General features: G+C 37.8%; 1 protein-coding gene across 1 annotated transcript in view; it reads right to left on the bottom strand.

Annotated features, from left to right (window-relative positions):
- MTM1 (myotubularin 1) overlaps positions 1 to 19,667 on the bottom strand; it is a 63,379-nt gene that overhangs the window by 22,964 nt on the left and 20,748 nt on the right. The window contains exons 3-6 of the mRNA XM_075184248.1: positions 19,517 to 19,586; positions 18,992 to 19,086; positions 9,131 to 9,241; positions 8,075 to 8,176 (exon numbers count right to left, since the gene is read on the bottom strand). Of these exons, the coding sequence (XP_075040349.1) occupies positions 8,075 to 8,176; positions 9,131 to 9,241; positions 18,992 to 19,086; positions 19,517 to 19,586 (378 nt within the window). The remainder of the gene's footprint in view (positions 1 to 8,074; positions 8,177 to 9,130; positions 9,242 to 18,991; positions 19,087 to 19,516; positions 19,587 to 19,667) is intronic.

Raw genomic sequence — 19,667 nt, 5'->3', positions numbered from 1 at the left:
AACCTTTGCGATTTTTATCAATTTAAAGGGTGCGGATCACATATAATTAAAAAGTCATAACAGAGAAAGGACAGATAATTAGGAAGGCTGTAGGCCTTAATATATAAGTTTGGCAGCCTGAATAAGATGTAACAGGGAAATTCTACCCATATTTTTGAATGAATAATTTTCATTGTTAAGTCCTTTTTTTCTCAAATTCATGCAAAATTGTCTGAATTAAAATCTAAAATATCCATCGACAGAAAAATGGCTGCAGTTAACAGCATTTTCCTATTGCATAAAAATGAACAGAGGAATCTTTTTACTGCAAGGTCAGCAGCAATGAAGGAAGTGAATTCATCTCCTCAGATCACAACATCCTCTAGCAAATGTGCACTGAGCATCACATTACTGCTCAGGTTCTACCCCACAGACACACTAAGATGCTGTCAATCTAAAATTAGCTACATTTTCCGGTATATTACATCACATGCTTCATACATGGGTTAACTGCAAGAACATTAGCAACATATACAGACATAATGGAAGCGAAGAACTCATTATACTGTGTAACCACTTGAGTATCCTGTCAAACAGGGTATCAGAGGGGTATAGCACTCTCAGGCTAATAACCAATTCAAAATTAACATAATATGCTTAAGATCACCGTTTCTATAAAAATTGAAAAGGTTAATTACCAAATGAAGAAAATGCACACAGTGCAAACGCTGTGCCATCTTTTGTGATGTCATGTGCTCATTCCTGAGCAATTGTATCAGTTTGTGTGTGTACATGTACGGCTCAGCTCCTCTTTCTGTTGGAGGTGCACGGCAAAGTGGGTATTGCCATACTGATGGCAGCATAGCTTCAGTAAAGTGCCTAATTCTGCCTTGCTGAGGCTATGTTGCAAAAACAAGATTTTGTTTAGCAGAAACAGATAGCGACAGTGATCGCTCTACGTTTCTTTCCATGGAGAAAAATTACTCATATATACACTTAATTATTACATCCCCCCAATATATGTGCTATACTTTACATTGCAATAATGACATCACACACTACACAGCAATTATCCCTTACTGCTATCACATATTAAACAACCCTAATTACCCGACACACCTGTACATGCTTTGACGCAAACTCATAATTTGTTTCTTTTTCTAACAAATAATCCTTTGGCCACTTGACATCGTGGACATTTATGCGATTTGGTTTTATACCTTCCCTATATAATTATTGTGCATGTTTTGCTTCTGCCATTAATAGTAAATAAAGGAACAAACGGTCATTAATAAATGCATCCTTGCACTCTCCAAGACATGCTGAGACTTGTAGTTCAGTTTATCTTATAAGCTGCTCCTTTTTGACCCACCCACATTCTCAGTTTTGTATGTGAACCTAGTCCTTTACTAAAGGACAGCACTGTAATACAGTTTTAAGCTGTGCACGATGACACAGAAAATTGTATTTTTTCCATCAATGTAAATACAATATCAGCACATCTGGGGGATACCAAAAACATTCTATCCATATATTATTAGCAAACAGCTACCAACTACTGCTAAAAGTGTGGGGGCCGGGAGGCGATAACTGGTGGTCAGTGAGCGCACAGCTGCCGTCAGTGTCCCTAGCTTGCAGTGGCTCCTAGCCCTAGCAAAAGCCACAACGTGGGCTTCTATAACACACAACAGAGCACGTAAATTATGTTTTTCTTCCAAGACATGAGACCGATCTTGAGTAGTGCCAGGGTGTTGCAAAGGATCAAATGACCATTCATGTATTAATGCAATCTCTGGATAGTGTAATTAGATTGAAGGGATGGGGAGAGAACATCTAGGGATGACTTTCCTGTTTGGCCCATCAATGGCGGAGGTTAGTGGCAGTGGCAATTACTTATAATGGGATGCCTTGTAAGCAATCTAGGGGCATAGTAAATGGGAAAGTGCATTTAAATGTGCACAAAATCAATGTGATATGTGGAGTTTGTGTGTCTGGAGTAGGCAAATTAAATTGTATGCTGCACTGGAGCAGGATTTGTACAGTGCAACACAATATGTTGTTTGACAAAGGGAGACGTTTGCCACAGGCTTGCAATTATTATCGTAGATTTATAAAAGGCACCACAGTGCTCCACAGCGCTGAATAGCAGGGAAAACAGGACAAATATATAACAGGGACACACAAGGTAGAGAAAATAAACGTGTACATGAAAACAAAGGGTATGGAGGACCCTGCTCATTAGAGAGCTTACATTCTTAATGGAAGAGGGCACAGATGTAACAAGAGGAGCGATTGTGGTTCAGAGTGGAGACTGGGACAGCTGTGAGGATGTATTAGTGTGAGTAGTATCATCAGGAAGAAGGGAAGCTCTAAAAAAAAAAACAAACAAAAAAAAAACCAAAAGATGGGTTTTCAGAAAGCGTCTAAAGATTTGAAGGCTATGGGACAGTCTGATGCTAGGGAATTCCATAAGTGGAGAGCAGCACGGGAGAAGTCTTGTAGACGGGAGGGAGAGTGGTTACCAGCCACAAGATAAGGCGCAGGTCAGAGGTAGATCCAGGAGGGAGGAGGGAGAGTATTTTGATATGAGATTTGAGAAGTATGAAAAGGTGGTGTTATTGAGAGCTTTGTAAGTAAGAGTGAGTAATTTTAATTTTATTCTGGAGGACACAAGGAGCGATTTGCAATGTGGTGCAGCAGATGTGGAGCGGTGATAGAAAGATCAGTTTTGCGGCAGCATACAGAATGGAATGAAGTATGGATATATGGGTGTCGGGAATGTCAGATAGCAGGATGATGCAGTAGTCATGACAGGAGATGAGAGAATGGATAAGAGTTTTGGTAGCATGTTGAGTAAGAAAAGGGCGTATTCTGGCAATGTTTTCAAGGTGGAGTCGACAGGACTGGGAGAGAGTTTGGATGTGAAAAATAAAGCAGAGGGCTTGGAAGACTGAGGAAATTGTGGTGTTATTGACAGCGAGAGAAATTTGAGGGGAGGTGGCGATTCTGGCAGGAGGGAAGATAATAAGCTCTGCTTTGGATATGTTGAGCTTTAGGTAGCATTTGGACATCCATGTGGAGATAGCTAAAAGACAGTTGGTTACACGAGATAGTACAGAAGGGGAAAGGTCCGGGGAAGAGAGATAGATTTGGGTGTTATCAGTGTAGAGGTGGAACTGGAGGTGAATTAGTGTCCCAAAAGAAGAGATGTACAATGATAAAAGTAAAAGGCCAAGAACAGAGTCTTGTGGGACACCAACAGATAGTGGGAGTGGAGGGGAGGATGAGCCAGAGGCAGAAAAACTAAAAGGGAGCAATAGGTAGGGAGTGAATAAGGAAACAAATGCCACGGAGGCCAATGGATTGAAGGGTATGTAGGAAGAGAGGGTGATCAACAGTCACTGTTAAAAGTGTGCTTAAGAGTGTTATCAGTGCTAAAAGTTGCAGAGAGTTCCAGGAGGAGGAGTACGGAGAAATGACCCTTAGACTTTGCAGTAAGTAAATCATCAATCACTTTTGTGATAGAAGTTTCAGTATAATGTTGGGGACGAAAGCCTGATTGCAGTGACGAGGATGGAGTGAGAGGAGAGAAATTGAGACAGGTGTTTGCCTCCAAACTACTTGAGTGATTAGTGTACAAAAGGAAGAAGGAGAGAAATAGGACGTTAATTGGAGAGAGAGGTGGATTCAAAGATGGTTTCTTTAGAATTGGTGAGATGAGCACATGTTTAAAGGAGGATGGAAATGTGCCAGTGAAGAGAGACAGTTTGAAGAGGTGAGCTAGAGGTGCGCTTACAGTGGTCCTATAGATTGTAAGCTTGCGAGCAGGGTTCTCTTACCTCTCTGTCTATATGCATTACCCAGTATTGTTTTATTAATGTTTGTTCCCAATTGTAAAGCGGTACGGAATTTGCTGGCGCTATATAAATAAATGTTGATTATGATAATGAGAGGGAGCAGAGAAGTTAGGAGGGAATAGGGTCGAGGGGACAGGTTGTAGGGTGAGATGATGAGAGGAGTGTAGAGCCTTCGTCTTTAGTTACTGGAGAGAATTAATTAAATGTGTATTGGGGAGTGTAGGTGAAGATAGATTCTAAAAGTGGAGATAGATATTTAGTTGCCAATCTGCAACGAAAGGCTGCAAACAGAGTTACACATTTGTACAGTAGCACACCTTAGGTGGAGATACAGATGGAGGTCATTGCATGTGTGATAAGAGACTAAAGAGTCCGATTTAACTTACATATTTTGTAGATTAAAAGGCATCCTTTCCACAGCAAGCTGCAGGCTGACAGGGTGTGTCTGCAATTAATAAGAGCGCACCAGCAACAAACTCCCTTTTAAAGGCAAGGTGGGAGTGTCATTAGTCCATCAATCTAGGGCTGTGGGAGGAGTGTAAACTATTTAAACCTATTTCTTTCATGTGTGCGACTGAGGCTGTGTGTGACCGATGCCAGACAGTGTCCGGTGTCTAGAAAGTCGGTCTCTATTACTTTAGCGTTAGGGTCACAAGAAAAGTGTATGCAACTTTATGCTATAAATTACTTTGCCATCCTGACAATAAAAGCAGCGTTAAAAAGAAAGAAGGTGTTCGTGTATGCACCACCCAAAGTGTGCCTGTGTCACAGTAATAACAATGTAACCAAAAGTAAAACAGTCCTACTTTTCATATAATCTGCCTTAGGAGAAATAAAGAAAAAAAAGTAGAACTGAATACAATTGCAGGCAAGACAGTGAGCTTTTATTGCATCTGCACTTCAATAAGTTAATTGAGAGATGGAATCTGTCAATGCAAGGAGGATAAAGAGGTACAATGTCTCAGAAAACGAGCACAGCACCTCTGCATTGTCCTGGATTTATAAATGACCCTATAGACATTTTAATCAGTACTAAATGAATCTGTCCTGATTCTATTTTTGTTTTTTTCCCCTCTTGGTATTTGTCACAGAAATATTTACTTTTTAATTATTTGTTCAATAATTTACTACAGGCAAAACCTCATAACATAAGATAAGAGTTCTAGAATATGTCACTTACAATCTTTTTAAATAAACGATTATAAGCTATATGCAAGTTCTGGTGTCAAAATTGTGCAATTTTGGGGCATTAACTGCTAAATTTAAATCAATGCCTACTTAACTTTACGAATGATTTGGTATTGTCTACAAACAAGTTTGATGCTGCTAGCTTGTATAGCAGACACAAACCTGTGGTGAAACTGACAGGAAACATAACATTTACATAACCTGTTTTTAACAAGTTTTATTTATACATAACAAATTTAAATACGAGATTGTGAGAGACAGACCATTGACACCCAGACGCATATAGAACTATTTTTAACACAACAGGTCAAACGAAGGTCTTGACTACTAGCATCAAAATACATCAGTTTACAAGGGTTTTAAATGCTAATACAATGCATGAAACAGGAATGGCATTGGAAGCCTGTGTTTCCTCTGTCACCTATACACATAAGTTTGGAAGCATTGCGTTTGCGCTGCATATTTCAGCTGCTTTCTACTGCATGTTTTGCGTTCAATGCAAGTCAAACGTATTGAAGTTAATGAAGTATCAAGCACCACATATCAAATTCTAATGGGTAATGGTATTTAAATAAATGTATTAAAAGGAGGAATGCTAGTTTCAGATGTAAAAAGTTGAACCATATTAAAATATGGGTTGAGTATTTTAAAATAATTTATTCAAATGACTAAAATGCCTTGTACTAACAGTAATGTACTAATCTGCAGATAAAGCAGACATCAGATATAATCTAAGGCAGGGTAAACACTACAGTGTTTCAGTTGATTATCGGGCCAATGAAATGATAATTGACCTTTTGGCCTGATATAGTGTACGCCTCACGATAAACGATTATCTCTCCAAAGCACATTGTATAATTTCATTTGACTTTAAATCGGACTAAACATGTCGTTCAACGATGGAACAAGGTCGTTCCAATCCTGCAGTGTGTATGCACTCACGACCAGCAGTGTCCATAGATCTCTACGGCATGTGCAGAGTCACAATCTTTTGAGCCGATGGTTATGACAGATGAAGAGCACAGGTCTGTAGGTAAATCCTGTATATGTGTATAGTCTGCATATGAATCCACATGCTGATCAGGACTTTTTTTATTAATCGTTGGTAAAATCGATAAGGATATCGCATTGGGAAACAAATTCTAGTGTGTACCCAGTCTAAACACTAATGGAGTTGTACAACTGTCTCAATTGTTTAACCACTTTTAAAAAGCTTTTGTTTGTTTTTTTAAAGTGGTGCAGAATATTACAGTACCTCAAAACAAAAAATAACCTGATTAAGCCCCAAAAACAGAATTAGAGGTTCACTTAATGCTGAAGAACAGAGTGATACATCAGCTCTTAGTTCAAATGTATTGTTACAGTCTTACCCCTCAAGCAAAGGGTTTATTATAAAGCCCAGAGAGAAGTGAAAAATGCCAGTGGAGCACTAGATATATTCACAATGGTCATCTTCTGCTCATTGGTTGCATGGCTAGTATAGGTGCATGATCTGTACAGGCACACCATACATTATTTTCTACATCACCCCAGTCCCAGGAGAATTAAGGCTAAGAACAGGCTTGAACGGCTTTTCTGTCAATAGGCGACAATCGACTCAAGCGTACACTACTTTTATCCACACTACAATGCTTTTTGTTTAGACCTGTCTTCAACAATGATACAAAGCTCTCAGTAGATGTTCAATTTTATTCAGACTGCTGATTTGATTACAAGTAGTCACTATCAGACTACTCTAGTAGCACTGAGTATGATCAGTAAATATCTCCACATGCAGAAATATCCAGGAAAAGAAACAGACAGTAGATATTATAAACAAACACATCCACCCAGCACTTTCAAGAACAAATGCAGGGATGGGATCTTCTACGTAGAAATTCAGCATCCCAAGAACACAAATAATTGCTGCTGCTAGTTAATCATGTCATAAGCACAGACATTATCACTATGAATTAAGTTCTACCCCCACTCACTGTAAGGAGCACTGCTAAACATTTAATAGAGATGGGAATGCCTGGGGTAATTGTTAAGTACTAATAGTATATTTTAGGCAAAATGCTCCAAAAATAGAAGAAAATCTGAATTTGAAAACTCTAAAGGCGCCTGTATACTTTCTCACAATACATTTAAATGAGATCTTACAATCAAGTGTGTAGCACATAAAACACCCTAATTACAAGAAAATGTTAAACAATTGTTTATAAATATGGCTGTTAAAATTTAAAAATGTTTGATGCTCAGTACTTGAAAATAGATTTATATAATTTTGTGCATGAACAAATATATTTCAATTAAAAGTCAAGAATCACAGCATGCGTGGGCACCTTTAATTTTAATGGTTTTGAATGGAGAAGCCCAAAAAATTAGTAATTCACAGGTTTTCAAAATATTTTAAATGACAGGTTTCTTTGCAATGAAGAGAGAGATTAGAAAACCATTCCTTGCATTCTCAATGATGCTCAATATGTAGACAACGTCAACAATAGCCAAAAATGGCACAGTGAGAGAATATTTCCAATGAATTCAGCAATAGAAAAACTCCCCTGCCCTCAGTTAATGACTCGCTCACTCCAGTTTAAAGGGGGAGATTCTGGATATTTTTAAAAGTGTTTTTTGTTTTTATTTATTTTTTTTATTAAAGAAAAAGGGCCCATTACTATTATATATTGTCCTGTATCACTTCATAAAGTGTGCATGGTTTTTGGAATTCATTCTGATCAGCTGCCTATTGTTTCCACTGACAGCTCTAATCCTATTATCTAAAGGATGGTCTTATTCCAACCACATTGCTGCATTGCCTCTTGCTCCATGGAACTTTATCCTCCTGTCCACATCATCAGTCTAAACAGTCATACGCATCTATCACACGTAAAGATCTATACAAGAATTACAGCAATAAATAGAGTCGTATTGAAATATTTAAACATACATAGGAAATGCTTAAATTAACACTGTGTAAAATACTAAAAGTTACTTTGCTTTTCTTTTTCTACAGGAGCCACAAGCAAGACAACGTAGTTCTATATATAAATTTACACATAGCTGCTTACCAAGCCGTGTGATAGTGGAAAAGCATGCTTTGTTATATCTTCAAATATCTGTTTTCTGCTGTGCGTTTCCTGTTTCAGAGCAAAACGAAGGTTTCTCATGTCCTACATTAGGAAAAGATAAAAAGGAGTCAGCAGTTTCTCTCTGTTAGAGCTTAATCATGAGGGATGTGATATTCTAATGAAGAGGAACTAATATGAAATCTGTATGTGCATGGAGACAAGTATGGAAACGTATGTTAATAAAATGCAAACATGGGATGATAAACTGGAAACAATGAGACCATGAGTACATAGGTTTTGCAATTCTATGACAGTTTTAATGAAACAGAATCACATCCCTATACACGTCAACCACTTTTAAAACGAGGACGACAGAGGAAACAAATAAACAAAAAACACACTAACTTAAGAAAAGATTTGTGAAACCCATACAGTGGGAGACACCTACATGCTTGCACATCCCACTGACATATGAGGTTACCATTTAAAGACAATCACCTGAGACAATCATTCCACCATGTTTTTCTAAAACAATTGCTTTAAAATGTTAAAGCGCAAAAGACATTCTAGTATAGACATTGTCTTTGGTATTTATGCAAATATTTTTGAAGATTAAGTCATGCAGTCTAACACTTAATTGCAAACAATCATGGTAATTAAGCATACAATCATTTATACACATAATTGAGATACTTTCAAGAATGAGTATCAATGAGTAGGTAACATGTTATGAAATCTGGTAAAGCTATTTCTCCAAAGACATTTAAAACAGCATAAATAAGTAAAACAGCACAGGAAAATTATATTGAATTAAATTAAATGTGAAAGCTTCACTTAGATTCTCTAGATTGTCTAAAGAGTTCCTGTTATCTACACAAAGTTGAGACAGACTTTGAGGGTATGACAGTCAGTTGAATGCTCCCTACTGATTTCTTTTGAATATTTAATTATCCCAAAAAAATGGGCTGCTGTGTGTGGTCAACTAACACAAGCGTTTCATAAAGCGACTAACTTTATTTCACCTTACAAGCATACAGGTTTGTCTATCATGCTTACTTTGCAGGTTATATCCAGACCATATGCATTTTCTCCTCTACTTGAAGCACCACCCATCTTCTCAATTCTTGCAATAACACCAAGAGGAACTTCAAAAACAATCAAGGGCTCCTATATAAAACAAGCAGTAAAAAAAAATATATATATATTTTTTTAAATATGGACTATGGAGTTTTCTACAATATACAGAAATGCAAGATAGCTTTGTGAAGTTCTACAGCAAAAGAAAATCTTCAATATAATTTAATTACTGGGACTTACACATAAGCACATAAAGTGATGTACAATCTACGTAAACCACAGTGCTGTACAGCTACCAGCATGATATGTTCACCGAATATGGTATAATGCTAATTTTGTATTCATATTTAGAATACAAAAACAGCATTATGAATACTAATTTGTAAAACTAAGCAAATAAAAAGCTGACAATTTCTTTGATAGAAAACATTGTACAAATGGTCAATATTCAAAAATATGGAACATTGATACATTTTTATAGTATGGAACAATGCATGGAAAATCAGGCATAGTTGGCAACTTTGTACAATGTGCAAAAGTGCTAGAAGTTTGTGAATCCTTTACAATATCTGAATTTCTGCATAAATGTGACCTTAAATGAGTTCATATCTCCTTCTAAAATCAAAGTATATACATTTTCATTCATTTCTTGATCAAAATGATTCAACATTAAATATCTGTCAAAAAACAGTATGCAAATCTATATTTTCAGCAAATGGTGTAACCTCCTTGAGGGGCAATGACTTCACCCAAACGTTTACAGTAATTGTTGAACAGTCCTACACATCGATGGAATTTTGCATTCCTCCTTACAGGACTGCTTCAACTCATGAACATTGGTGGGCTCTCTTGTATGAACACCCCTCACTTCAGGTCTTGCCACAAACATTTTGATTTGATTAAGGTCTGGGCTTTGACTCTGCCATTCCAAATCGGGAAATTTCTTCTGTTTCAATCAATTTTTGGTAAACCAACCTGTGTGTACACAATCCAGAATTCATAGTTCCATCAATGATGGCAAGCCATCCTTGTCCCAGGGCAGCAAAACGGCCCCAAACCATGATACGGTCATCACGTTTCGTGTTTGTGACTAGGGGGCTGATTCATTAAGGATCTTCAATTTCAGTCTCCTGGACAAAACCATGTTACAATGCAAGGGGTGCAAATTAGTATTCTGTTTTGCACATAAGTTAAATACTGACTGTTTTTTCATGTAGCACACAAATATCAACTTTAAATTTCAGTGTACAAATAAGCTATCAAGTATTTGTGTGCTACATGAAAAAACAGTCAGTATTTAACTTATGTGCAAAACAGAAAACTAATTTGCACCCCTTGCATTGTAACATGGTTTTGTCCAGAGACTGAAATAAGATACCTCTTCATTTAAGATCCTTAATGAATCAGGCCCTAGGTTCTTATGTTGGAATTCAGTGTCTGATTTTCTCCAAACATAACATTTTTCATTTAAGCCAAAAAGTTCTATTTTCCACTTATCCGTCCACAGAACATTCATTCAGTAGTCTTTAGCAAAATTTAAAAAGAGCAGCAATGTTCTTCTTGGAGAGCAGTGGCTTCTTCTTTGCTGTTCACCCTGTGTTTGCCTGCTTGTGGGCTTATATAATGGAATACTGACATTAGTTAGTGCAAGAAAGGTTGCAGATCCCTGGACAACACATTGGGTTGTTTTTGATCTCCCAGATTATTATATACCTTGTTCTTGGGAGTGATTTTCTGTGCTGAACTAAACTTAAGAGGCACACCCCAGAGGTGTCACCTCCACTGTGTGTAAGAGGAAGATACACTAGGATTCAATGAGAAATACTACACTGATAAGAAACTGAAATACAGAAGTTGCCACCAAAACCCTCCAACCAACCAAGAATTTATTCCCCCCAAACTATGGAATTTTTCACTGTTAAAAAGGTAATTAAAAAAAAAATTGAGTACTGTAAAAATACATTTAAGATACAATTGTCCTGGGGAAGATGCTGTCACACGGTCGATTAAAAAAAAACAAAAAAACAATCTACTAAATCTACCTATATAGACATAGGAACCTGGAACTTATATTGATAAGTTAAACTTTTTAAGTTTCCCCTTAAATATACTTTAAACAATTTAAGGCTGTGTGTTTAATTGTAAATTATAATAATGTAGCTACTCATCCCAGTATTGAAAATGCCCCTCTGTTTACAGCAACCCAATGTTTTCGGAGAACAGAAGGTAGAAATATGAAAATTTAAAAACAAAAAGCAAAAGGTGCTCAAATAACCAAGATACCCCCAGACTCCAACTTCATTTCACAATGTCTATGGCCACAATTAACGAATAATTAAAAAACAAAAAAAATAAAACATTTTATAAAACAATTTAAGTGCCCATAAAAAGTGGTTTATATATGAATGGAAAATCTGCACTCACAAAAATGAGATATACATCAGCATATAAACAAAAAAATGCCAGCGAGGATAATCCTCAGGGATCCGGCTGGTGAAGTTTTGTTGAACAGTCTCTCATAGAAGTTCCGTTTCATTGATTTCCCAATGACCAAATACATTTCACCTATATCCTATAGTGTTAATCTCAAGTGCACATTGTTTCTTTTTTTTCTTGATATCTTAGATTTATCACTGGCACAGAGAATGAACCTTTGTAAATGCAGAACTCCTAGATTTGGCGAGTGCAATAAGAAGATTTTTGTACTGACTGTAAAATATGTTTCTCTTAACCTATTTGGGGGATACTGTTGACCATGTGGTATAGAGGGCGCTGTGCTGGGAGTAAGGCACTAAATTCTAACAACCTGACTGGCCCGTTCCCTCCCCAAACGGCAATTTCTGAAACGCTGAAAAAAAAAAAAAATTTAGGTTCCACAGCGCCATCGGCGGAAAAAAAAGGTTGTTGGACATTAAGGACCCCCTAAAGAAAGGTGTAAACCTCCTGCAACACAGCCAATTATCTTTGAAGGTTAAGGTCGGCCTTGTCCGTCTTTTTCCAGAGAAGCCAAACGTAGGCCATTGTCCAGGCCATTGTCGAGGACAGACCAGAACAGAGCCAGACAGAACAAAGAGGTGGGTGCACCTCGTCGTTCACACCAGCATATCTATGACTTCCAAACCTGGTGATAATTAATAGGAGACACAGGTTTCCTGGCCTTAATCGTCTGGATGACCCTATCAGAGAAATGTTTTCTGCGAAGAATAAGAGCCTCAGCCGCCAGGCTGTCAAAGCTAACTGTACTGTCTTGATGAAAGAATGGACCCTGCCTCAGAAGATCCTCCCTGAGAGGAAGTCTCCAGGGCAGTTCAATCGCCATGCCAAGAAGATTGGCATACCAGGATCTTCTCAGCCAGTCTGGTGCCAGCAGAATTTTCTGCACCCCCTCCCTCTTGGCCCTCTTTAGCATCCAGGGTAACATAGGAAGCAGAGGAAAGATATCAGCAGGCAATTCTAGGGAACAGTCATGGCATCCACTAGGAATGCCTGCATATCCCTGGTACTGGCACAATAATAGGCCACCCTGTAGCCCCCACAGAGCCCCAACTTTAACATCATGAAGTCTGTATGGGATTCCATGAAGAGATAGAAGGATTTGAACAAGCCTACATCCACAGAAGATCTGTGATTAGTTCCCTCCAAGATGTCTGGAACAAACTCCCTGATGAGTTCCTTCAAAAACTGTATGCAAGTGTACCTGGAAGAACGGATGCTGGGAGAGGTGCCACCCACCCTGAAGCAGCAGCTCCTCCTCCTCTATCGCCTCTCGCAACATGAAAGCTCTGCCAGTGCCTAAAGACCCCTGGTGGGAGATGACATAGCTACAGCCCCCCTACCAGACTTCTCTCCCTGCTACCTAGTCGTTCCACCGCTGTCTGATCCTCAGTAGTCAGGTGGTGAAGGTTGCAGACAACAACCCCGTCTCTACCGTGCCTCAGGCGTGGTCCGTCGTTGCCCTGGTGCGGTTTCTGTGTCCCTAGTCGCTGTGTTATGAGACTGGGTGACCCTTTTGACGGGAGCCCAGTGTTGGAGAGCAGGTGGCCGTAAGGGAGCGCCGACGGCAGCCTCCCCGCTCTTAGTAGCGGTGTTCACTTCCCTGAACACCTATAGTTCTAAATCGAAAAAGAAATAAATTAAAAATCACCCTACTTTGTAGGCCCTTGTAACAAAAAACCAAAACAACAACGGCTTGTCCTCTGTCCAGGGGGCATCGAGGGGAGGGAGCAGGCCAGTCAAGTTTTTCAAATTTAGTGCCTTACTCCCAAGCACAGCACCCTTTATACCCCATGGTCAGCTGTGTACCCCAAATGGCTGTGCAAGAGAAATATTTAACCCCAGCTTGGTTTCACTTGTTTATCAACAAAGCACACTATAATATTCTTGATCTCGAGTCCTTCTGCTCCTGACTATCTACCAAATAAAAAAAGAAAACATGTTCCAATACTAGAGAGGAAAGCTCTCAAAATCATCGGGAAAAGGATGCTGCTATCTCATGTACCACCAAAGAAATACAATGTTTCTAAGATGCTTCTTATGACAACACTATTTGTTTGGCCTATGTAAATAAAGAGGATCCATAACTAACATACCAAATCTTTAAGCCCATGCTTCAAGTATTTTAAAAATTTAATATTTTTGGGTTTTCAAAGCAGTCAGAAACAAGTGTAGCCAGTCAGATAGATGAGAGGCAGGGGCAAAAAGTACAGACAGAATGCTGACAGACCGCTAGTGAAGTTGCTGTCTTATGTCACTATAAGTGGAGCCCCAACCTTAGGTCTGCGACAATGCTCAGATAATTAAGTGGTTGAACAATTGTACTGAAAGTGTTATTTGCAGTCCTTAGGGGGGAGCAAACTTCTAGACTGAGATGTATTATTCAGCTTTTATTATAACATTTTCTTACAGATCTGGTGTCAGTGCCAAAGTGTAGATTACATCATGTGATTTTTAGCAGGTTAGAATAAAATTCCTTCCTGAAAGTATGCATTCCAAAATGAAGCCTACGGACCTTAGCAATTGACCTTTCACTGATTTGTTTATTTTATGGCTGCACAGTCTTGGAAGAGTTGGTATTTTGCTTAACAAAACTGATCCCTACACTTTCCCATTACTGAACACCGAAACTAGTTATCTTGAGGTTTGCTACACCATCACAACAGCAAAATGATGCCTTTGATTGCATAGAGGCGGAGATGATTTTCCTAGTTCAGGCATGTACATCTAGCTTTAAGGTCTAACACAAGGTTTTAAAAACATCTCCTTACTGGACTAATTATTCCATTCTAAAATCTTTCACTTTTTGAAAGAAGTACTTTGAAAATGTCACTAGAGGTTTAGATGTAAACGCTTTCCCATTCATAAAATACCCTTTATACAGGTATGAAGACATTTTACAGGCAGGTTTCCTGGTGAAACCAGATTTAAATGCAGTGAAATCTCACATTTATTAGGTTTTCTCTGCTTTGAAGACTTTTTAGCAGCTTTTGATTTCATTTGGATTTTCACAACTTTAAGTATCCATTTGACGAATGCATCAGATCGCTTTCAAATCTGCAATTTTCATGAATTATAGAAACAATCTGATAAGAGTACAAGAAAGAGAACTCTTTCAGAGGTCAGTACCATAGCAATGACAATGTTGGACACTCTAGGCTGCTTGTTATGTTGTACTGTTTCAGATCTACAACGATACAGCTCGGGTTCATTGTGGTTGAAAAGGTTGTAAAGTTTTCTTTTTCGAAGACAAATTTATTTTGTTTTTCCAGAGATGTACTATGCTATCCATTTTCTTTCAGACTGTTTTTGGGCACCCCAAAGAATGTTAGGAAACCACAGCAGAACAAACTGGAATGTACTTGCTTTCTCTAGGTGACAGGTGTTAGTGCATTGAGTCCAATAGCAGCTACACACACCTGTGAGCTTAGAGAATACTCATCAAATCCCAATCGTTAAAGTGCGCTAGGGTACAAAAAAAATTTCTTTATTTTAAAATAGTCATCACCACCAACTCAACCTTGTACTAGCACTGAAGTTAAAAGCAATAGCTAATCAGATCAGAATGTTCCTGGTCAGCACAGATTAAGGCTGGGTACACGCTACAGAAAATTTTCCGGTTGCAATATCGTTAATGAATTTACCAATGACAGAAAGTCCTGATCAGCATTCCAATTCACGTGCACACACTATACACGTTTTAGATTTATCTTCAGATCTGTGTTCTTCATATGCCATAACAATCAAAAGATCACAACTCTAAACTCTATGGAGATCATCATCATCAACATTTATCTATATAGCGCCAACAAATTCCGTAGCGCTTTACAATTGGGAACAAACATTAATAAGACAATACTGGGTAATACATACAGACAGAGAGGTAAGAGAACCCTGCTTGAAAGCTTACAATCTATAGGACAATGGGAGTTAGAAACACAAGGGCATGTGCTACATCATATTACACAATGGACCAGCCAGACTGCAAAGGTAAAAGTACTGAGTGGGCTGTGTGTGTTGCAATGTTGGTCAGAAGGTTGTTGTCTTGCGTTAGCAGTATAGAGGATGGCAATAGGGTAATCTAGGGAAATTAAGATGATGGTTGAGGAATATCATAACCTTGTCTGAAGAGGTGGGTTTTCAGTGAACGCTTGAAGGTTTGAAGACTAGAGGAAAGTTTTACTGTGCGTGGGAGGGAATTCCACAAAGTAGGTGCAGCCCGGAAAAAATCCTGTAACCGAGAATGGGAGAATGTGATGAGAGTGGAGAAGAGACGTAGATCTTGTGCAGAACGGAGGCGTCGAGTAGGGAGATATTTCGAGACAAGTGAGGAAATGTATGTCGGTGCATTTTTGTTGATGGCCTTGTATGTTAGTAAAATAATTTTATATTGGATTCGTTGAAATACAGGCAGCCTATGTAGAGACTGACAGAGTGGCTCAGCAGAGGAATAACGGTTTGTAAGGAAAATCAGTCTAGCCGCTGCGTGCAAAATAGATTGAGATCTGCCTGCTTACACTGCTGACCGTGAGTCATTTAGTGAGATCTTTAGTATGTTTATAAAAATCAAAAACAATACAATATGCTTTGGAACAAAAAAGAAATGATCATGGGAATGTACACACTAATGTGATGGCAGGCCTAATGGTCATTTATTGTGTGACTGGCACGATAATCTGGTGAAATACCTGTAGTGTGGACCCAGCCTAACTCAGAAGAGGAGTGAGCTAATTTTGACTTCAAGCGATTGTGTAAGTGAGCGCAAGGCTGCATGCGAGTCAATTTTATTATCCAACAAGATAAATGGAGCCAAGTATGAAGTCACAGACAGAGTGGGCTGGAGAAAAGAATAGGGCCCCCCAAGTACAAAAGAAGTCATTTGAGTTTCCTGACAAACTGATGCAGGAAGTTTGCTGTGTCAAACATACATCTATATGAAACAAACTTTTTATATTCAACATGTTCTGACTGTTTAACCACAGTTCCATTGGGATGTCATTTATTTTGTCAAAGCAAGCAATAAGGCCGTTGGATGAATGGGAAGTTCAAAAGAGAAGAGAACTTTACAACTAGGAATTAGAAAAACACCTGCCCCAAGCAGGAGAGAGGAACTCTTGTTCAGGCTATAACAGTCATCGGGGGTCTTGCTGAAACTGGGAATCAGTGGAAGAGGCGATAAATACGTTTTTGGTATTTTAATTTACCTTTCCTAACACAACCCAAAATTAACATTTTTAGTTATGCTTTAATGGAAAAAAAAGACTGAAAATAAATATTGTTTTAAAAAGGTAATATGTCCTTTACTTTTCAATACAAATATTGAAATATGGATGGCAATACCATGTACCACTGCACCAAAAGCTAGCTTCACACATACAGATTATGTTGGCCATATGTTGCCAGCATTCATAGAAGTATGGACACTGGTGGAATAACAACAACAAGTCTCCCAGACTGTCCTTTATTCCCTGTAGCAAGAAATACACTTTTTAAACCTATATTAGGACGTTCCCTAGAAGAATATAAAGGGCCTGATTCATTAAGTAAAGTAAAGCAAAAAAATAAAAAGAGTAATGTTGAACCTTCACAAAACCATGTTGCAATGCAAGGGATGCAATGGAGTTTATTATTTTGTACATAAGGAAAATACTGGCTCTTTATTCATGTAGGACACAAATACTTGAAAGCTTTATTTTTACACTGACAACAAAAAGTTAATCTAGGACATGCCTTACCCCAATTATAAATCTATCCTTACATTTTAAATTTACCTCCCCCTCCAATATAACATGGTTTGGCAAGATTCAAAGTTACTCATTTTTTTTGCTTTACTTTCCTTAATGAATCAGGCCCAAAGGGTCAACAAACCTAAAATACACTTTGGAAGAATATGTAAAAACCAAAAACACATCACTGTTTAGCACACGCACACCAATATATAAACATTTTGTAATTGAGATATACAATAAAATAATGGAAATTCCTTGATATCTTTGCTTTTGTACCTTTTTGTCAATACTGCCTTTGAAACCTCAATAAAGAATAATTACATAAAAAAAATAAAAAATAATGAAAATTCACTAGCAGAGGGCAAACAATTGCACCCTTTCATTCTCCATAAATATCAAGCAACTCCTTGACTTTTTAAAGGGACTTTAAACCTGTATTTATTTATTTATTTTCCCTTGTAAATATTAAGGTATGAATGAATAAGACACTGGTTATAGGAATTTACATAGTTTCAGCAGATCTGCCATTCTTTGCCTTTCCCCATAATCTCTACCTTCTCACAGAGCCTCATCACTTCAAGCTGCCATATTAGGTGCTTCTCTTTCTAAACAGGCAGAGAGTGACTGACATCTTGGCAGTCTTGTTTTGTAGAAATGAGGTGTAGATCATAGACAAGAATAGGGACAGAACCAACGATGTCACAAGGATTCAAATGTTTACAGACTGCTTTGTGAACGGCATCAAATCCTAATTGGATACTGTCTGAAAAATGTGGGAAGAGTCTCAATGCTCTTTAAAAGATCGGCAGTGAAATTTCAGGTTATTAAATATTGTATTACGCATTCACGGCTCAAAGCTGAAAGTTTATTTTGTAGTTTAGTGTGTCTTTGCTCACAGCTTGTATATAAGGACAGCAGAAAATGATCTGGCATAAATATTACCTTGTTTTTGACACACTTATATAAAGAATAATTAGTGTTTACAGTTCCTTAAACTGTCTAACAATAGAATGAACAGGAAGCTATTGAGAATAAGGAATGAAATACTTCAACCACAGTATACACCTCCTGACAAGATCCTTAAACACAGATGTAAATGTGAGACTACTACGAACACTCAGAGTAGCAATATAATCAAATTTAAATTTAGTTCAAGGTTTTGAAACGCAAGATCCAACATTACCACAAATCACAGCTAGTAAACAAACTAAGGACATAAAATATTTTAGGGTCTTGTTTAACATGGACAATTGTTTGATCGGGAAAAACAGCAGATTTTCATGTACTGAATAAAAATACAGAATTTTTGCCTATATGTTTAATCACAATGGTAAATGCCTCCGATATCAATATACTTTACATGGTTACGATACATTTAATGATTAAAACATTTGTAGAATTTACAAAAATAGGGGGAAAAAAAAAAGCTTAAAAGCTAGACAGCCACAGCACTGTGTACAATTCATAATTGTAAGTTGTACTTGCATAATTATGTTTAATACAAAATACATTGTGGCCTATATGTAGAAAAAAAACGAAAACTGACAGTCACATGTTTTAACATGATTATTTACAGTCTCACGCACAAGATTATAGTAAAATAGTCGCTTTAACTTACCGTCTCCTCACCTCTGAAGTACAGTTTATAGTTTGTGACAAATAATCGTCCTTTTACTGGTGTATTAAATGGACACATGTAAATAACATCCTTATCTGTCAGAAAAAAAGAAGACAGCACAAGTGAACAGTGCTAGAAAACATTCCTTTTAATCAAGATAGCAGATATGTCTGGTTAAAGGTTTCAAGAAAATATATTTTCTGTTTACAGTACATCCACAAACATACATGTTTAAGCTTCTGAAGTTGGCGTTTTGAATCACCCTGAAAACTGCACCAGTGAAGGGAGACTTCCCTCTAGTAAGAATGCTTTCACATACATTGGACATTAAAGCAAAAAAAACACAAAACATGCAAATGCTGAGTATTGATTGGAAGGCTACTGAGAGGTTACAAATTTAATTACTTGCTCCAGCAGTCACCATTTATTTAGCACTGAATTATTCTAAGATGTAGCAGATTCCAGAGGTGGTTTCAAGGAGGACATGAAGGCTGGCATATGAACAGTGTATGCATATAACCTGACCTGTAACAAGAGTCTCTCCAGGTAGAAGGGGGACTACATCATACTCTTGGTTCACACCATCTCTTGGAGGCTGCAAAAAAAAAAAAAAGTAACTTATTACAATATTATAGAGATTGCGGCGAATGTGTTGCAGATAAATGAGAATGGGAGT

This window comes from Mixophyes fleayi, chromosome 9 (genome assembly GCF_038048845.1).
Source record: "Mixophyes fleayi isolate aMixFle1 chromosome 9, aMixFle1.hap1, whole genome shotgun sequence".
Lineage (NCBI taxonomy): Eukaryota > Metazoa > Chordata > Amphibia > Anura > Limnodynastidae > Mixophyes > Mixophyes fleayi.
Note: the sequence above shows the minus strand (reverse complement) of the source record. Positions and strands in the feature narration are given on the sequence as shown.